General features: G+C 41.1%; 1 protein-coding gene across 1 annotated transcript; it reads left to right on the top strand.

Moving 5' to 3' along the window:
* Positions 1-1,527: 1,527 nt before the first annotated feature.
* On the top strand, positions 1,528-4,736 carry LOC148026108 (isocitrate lyase-like). The gene is made up of 3 exons (XM_087692190.1): positions 1,528-1,663; positions 2,375-3,962; positions 4,431-4,736. Exons 1-3 carry the CDS (start codon positions 1,622-1,624, stop codon positions 4,526-4,528), a joined length of 1,728 nt encoding a protein of 575 aa, XP_087548316.1. The 5' UTR covers positions 1,528-1,621; the 3' UTR covers positions 4,529-4,736.
* The last annotated feature ends 554 nt before the right edge of the window (positions 4,737-5,290 follow it).

Consider the following 5,290-nt stretch of genomic DNA (forward strand, 5'->3'; position numbering starts at 1 on the left):
AATGTGCACAAAGGTTGAAATTAATGCAATCTAAAGGGTTTGTTACAGGCTGCTTGCTTTTAGAGTTGTAGAATTTCATAAAGTGTGTGAAACATATTAATTTGGTAAGTAGGAAATACAATTTTTTTTCATGATAGAGATGTGAGCAATAATATACTTGATGTTGTGCATACAGATGTTTGGGGGCCTATACAAAACATATCTCTCTTGGTGGCAGTAAATATTTTGTCAGATTTATTGATGATTGTTCAAAAAAGCTACGTGTATATTCCATGAAGGAAAAGAGGGATGCATTTGAGCACTTCAAAACTTTCAAGGTTGCTATTGAAATAGAAAATAGACTTGAAAGTTAAGTGCAAATTGTTAGATTTGGGACCTTTTGCCTTAAGTATATTGATGTATAAGTAGCTAGGTTCAAGAAATGAACAACCAATATTAGATACATTTTTTTTCTTAAAATAGTCTACATTTGTGGTTTATATATATGTTGTTACCTTCTACCATTGAATTAAGGGATATCATGTAAATATCTTCACCTCACATAGACACACACATGTATGTAGACACACCTCATATATATATATATATATATATATATATATATATATATATATATATATGAAAACACACATGCACACACATATAAGAGAGCTCACGTGGAGTGCACTTGACATGATTGGCCATGTTTAAGAAATGGTTGCAAGCCTATTGAAACTCAATGTAGAATCACTATATGCTTCATGGTAGTTGTATTCGCTTGATCTCCATCGTGAATGGACAAATTTCTAATAGACATTCAAATGTGTAAGGATCAGAGAACGCAGAGCCTAAACATAGAAGAACAGCGAATTCATTATCGAAGGTGGTAAGATTAGGGAACGTCTTACGTAAGGGATGAGGGCACATGAGAGGAGAGAGGGAACTAGATTAGAATTAGGCAAGGTGGTGAAGTGATCTCAATTTTATTAATCAGCATTAACGAAACAAAAATATGAGAAACGGATTATTCTATTTCGGGGGGTGGGGTTGGCGGCTTGGTTTTGGGCCACGAGCAATTATGCTTAATATCGATGGGTTGTTTGGATTTACAAAGCTCAAGTAATATGGCTTTGGTTTGAGCTTTGTAATATATATATATGGATAATAGGCCTTATTAACTATTATTATCAGGGATTAACAAACAGTAATCGCTGATTCGGGTCTGCGCTCTCTCTCTCTCTCTCTCTCTCTATATATATATATATATATATATGGATTATTATAGCGTGCCGATCGGGGGAATATTCAAGACCCAAATATAGTGGCGAATTCTGATTGGATGATTTTCTTCCAATTAGACTACCCGCACAACGCCATTTCAATCCTTTCTATATCTGCCTCAGAAAATTGCGACGATAGAATATAGTGCTTTATTTATTTATGCCTTTTTTTTTTCTTTCTCTTTTTCGGGTTGCCACCCTTTTTCAATATCGACTCTCTATCGTTTGCAAAATCCAGAGAGAGCGCCCTCTACCTATAAAGCATCACTTCTGATCGAGCTTCCATTCCCTCTCTCTCTCTCTCTCTCTCTCTCTCTCTCTCTCTCTGATCCGGTATTATCAGGCGTTATAAGCAAGCCGCCATGAATCATCTCGGCCCCATCAACATGGCACCTTCTCTCCGGGTACGTGATTGTATTATTCTTCCACCCATCTCCGGGTACGTGATTGTATTAATCTGCCACCCATCATTACTGGATTGGATTCTTTCTTAAGTACAAATTCGCTTCAATCTTAGTATCAGTTTTAATCAGTAGATTGTCCATGTAATGAATCTGACTTAACGGTATCTACAGATGATTATCAACCTATCATTAATTACAGTATCAAATGATTTTCAACCCATCATCTGGAGAATCAAATAATTATACCATCTGACCTAATTGGTCAGTATCTTAGGGACCTCAAGATTTGACATTGATCGGATCTTTGAAGAATTGATTGTGTTAGTAGTAGTATCAGCAGCACAATCAATGGGATATGATCCTTGAAAACAAACCTCGTAACAACAGTCTCTTGATAATGCACGGACATATATCTCATGATACCTCATGATTAATTATTAGTGTCATTTTGTATGATTCATTTCTAAAGCCTGAGACAAATAGTTAATTGCAAACATGACAGTTTTCTTAAGACTGTGGATATCCGAGTTTGTCTGATTTATATCTTCTGATTGTTTTACAGTGTCTATTCATGGTTGTCACATAAATGCTAATCATAACAATCTATTCATTTCCAGTGCTTACGTGAGTTTAGATTGTGTATTATCTTTATTGGGATCAGTGAGGCTCTGATCAGGACTGATTCAATCATGTCTGTGCACTGAATTGCAGGATGAGGACGCCATGTTTGAGGCTGAGGTGAGAGAGATGGAAGCATGGTGGCAGAGTGACCGCTTCCGCCTGACAAGCAGGCCATACAAAGCAAGGGATGTTGTGCGCCTGAGAGGGACTCTGCGGCAACAGTACGCCTCAGACATCATGGCCAAGAAACTATGGAGAATTCTCAAGACCCATCAGGCCAACAAGACCTGCTCCAGGACCTTTGGCTGCCTGGACCCTGTCCAAGTAGCTCAGATGAGCAAATACCTTGACACCATCTACATCTCCGGATGGCAGTGCTCTTCCACCCACACAAGCACCAATGAGCCCGGCCCCGACCTTGCAGACTACCCGTACGATACCGTGCCTAACAAAGCAGAGCACTTGTTCTTTGCCCAGAATTTCCATGACAGGAAGCAGAGAGAGGCGCGCATGGCCATGAGCAAGGAGGAACGTGCTAGGACGCCATATGTGGATTATCTGCGGCCCTTGATCGCAGACGGCGACACTGGGTTTGGGGGAACAACTGCCACTGCCAAGCTGTGCAAGCTCTTTGTGGAGAGGGGGGCTGCAGGGGTGCACATAGAAGACCAGGCATCTGTCACTAAGAAATGTGGGCACATGTCAGGCAAGGTCCTGGTGGCAACATCGGAGCACATCAACCGCCTGGTGGCTGCCAGGCTGCAGTTTGATCTCATGGGTGTGGAGACTGTCCTCATTGCCAGGACCGATGCTGAGGCTGCCACTTTGTTGCAGACTAACATCGATAAGAGAGACCATGCTTTCATATTTGGCGCTTCGAACCCTGCGGTGAAAGACCAGCCACTGGCCATCCTGCTGTTCGAGGCGACCCAGGCAGGGAAGTCAGGGTCTGAACTGCAGGCCTTGGAAGATGCTTGGATGGCTAAAGCTGACCTGAGGCTCTTCAAGGATGTTGTTGCGGATAAGCTAAGGCTGTTGCCCATACCTGAGAAAGAGCAGAAGATGAGATTAGACCAGTGGTTCTCTCAGGTTGATAGTCTGTCGCACTATGAAGCACAGGTGTTGGCTGAGAGGCTTGGTGCGGGTAATGTATTCTGGGATTGGGATCTGCCTAGGACCAGAGAAGGCTTCTACAGGTTCCAAGGCGGCACCAGGGCCGCAATTGCAAGAGGCATTGCCTTTGCCCCTCATGCTGACATGCTCTGGATGGAGTCTGCTGGACCCCATTATGACCAGGCACGGGACTTCGCCCTCGGTGTCAAGGCGCATTATCCTGACATTCTCCTGGCCTATAACCTGTCCCCTTCTTTCAACTGGGATGCTGCTGGAATGAGCGAAGCACAGATGCAGAGCTTCATCCCAGACCTCGCTAAGCTTGGCTTTGTTTGGCAATTCATCACCCTGGGTGGATTCCATGCTAACTCACTCATTGTGGACACGTTCGCAAAGGATTTCATGGAGCGTGGGATGGTAGCTTATGTGCAAAACATACAGAGGAAAGAGAGAGAGCATGGCATTGAAACTTTGGCCCATCAGAAATGGTCTGGCGCTAACTACTTTGACCACTTCCTCAAGACTGTGCAGGGGGGTTTCTCAGCAACAGCAGCCATGGACAAAGGTAAGGAAGAGGTTATCATACAATATTTCTCGATGACAGACCATACTGTTGAGTGTGTTGCTAACAATTGCATGGTACAACGCCGTTTGTCTTTTTGATCATCACATAAGTCTATAGGATCTGATCTGGTTATAGGCCTAGTGCTTTTGCTCTCAAATCCATTGGCATCATCATAAATTGGGAAGACTAGAGGTTGGGATTACATGTCAGGAGTAAATCAACATTCATGGAATTGAACTACAAGTGCATTATAGCTGGGATCATTGTTTAGTGGCAAGAGATTGATAGATAGTGATTCATTCATGAGGTCCTCACAAATTTTGTGATTTTCTACAATTAAAGAGTCTTGAGTTTCTTGATAATGCTCCTCTTTCTCACGTCCATAAAATGTATAACCTGATTTTTTGAAGTTTGATTTGCATGCAATATCCGGAATTCTAAGCTTGGCTTGTTTCCATCAAATTTCAGGTGTCACTGAAGAGCAGTTCAAGGATAGTTGGGGAGGGCCATCAACTGGGCTGAGTGATGGAGAGCATGGAGCAATACTTGCCAAGTCCAAACTTTAAAGAGAGCTTGCTTGATACTTTGATGAGATCTCTTCAGATCATTCTGCAAGAGGATGATGGCCTTCCTTAGATGATGATGATACTTAAAATGTCCTTTTGTAGGCCATCCTCACTTACCTTAGATCTACTAAATAAGACCCTACTCTTTTTAAAGAGTTAAGATTCTGATAATTATATGTAATCTCATGCTATTTGTTAATCAATTTGGTTTTTTGGGAGTTTGGAGAGACTAGTCATACCCTCTTGCTGGAGACTGCTGTTTGGAATTGTTTTTGTATAGAATCCTATAGATTCGCCCTCTTGCATATTGGATTATGCCATAAATAGATAGATTTATTGGTTTTTAAAAAAAAACCATGGCCCTACTGGTAAAGCATATTTTAAATATTAGCAAAAATAGAGTTTCAGATGTTTTTATGCTCTGCATTTTATTATTTGCATTTTTAAATTTACAAAACTTGATTTTTAAAATATTTTGCATTAAACAAAAAACTCAACAATTTCAATTTGGTTTTTTGGGAGTTTGGAGAGACTGGTATTACCCTCTCTTGGAGTTAAGACCTCCTTTGTTGGAGTTTGCTATTTGGAATTGTTTTTGTATAGAATCCTATAGATTCGCTCTCTTGCATATTGGATTGTGCCATAAATAGATAGATTTATTAGTTAAAAAAAAAACCACCTTTGTTGGAGTTAAGACCTCCTTTGCTGGAGTCTGCTGTTTGGAATTACTTTTGCACAGAATCCTATAGATTCGCCCTCTTG

Source organism: Lygodium microphyllum, chromosome 14, assembly GCF_053477565.2.
Source record: "Lygodium microphyllum isolate KBCC chromosome 14, Lygodium_microphyllum_v1.1.10, whole genome shotgun sequence".
NCBI classification, from domain to species: Eukaryota; Viridiplantae; Streptophyta; class Polypodiopsida; order Schizaeales; family Lygodiaceae; genus Lygodium; species Lygodium microphyllum.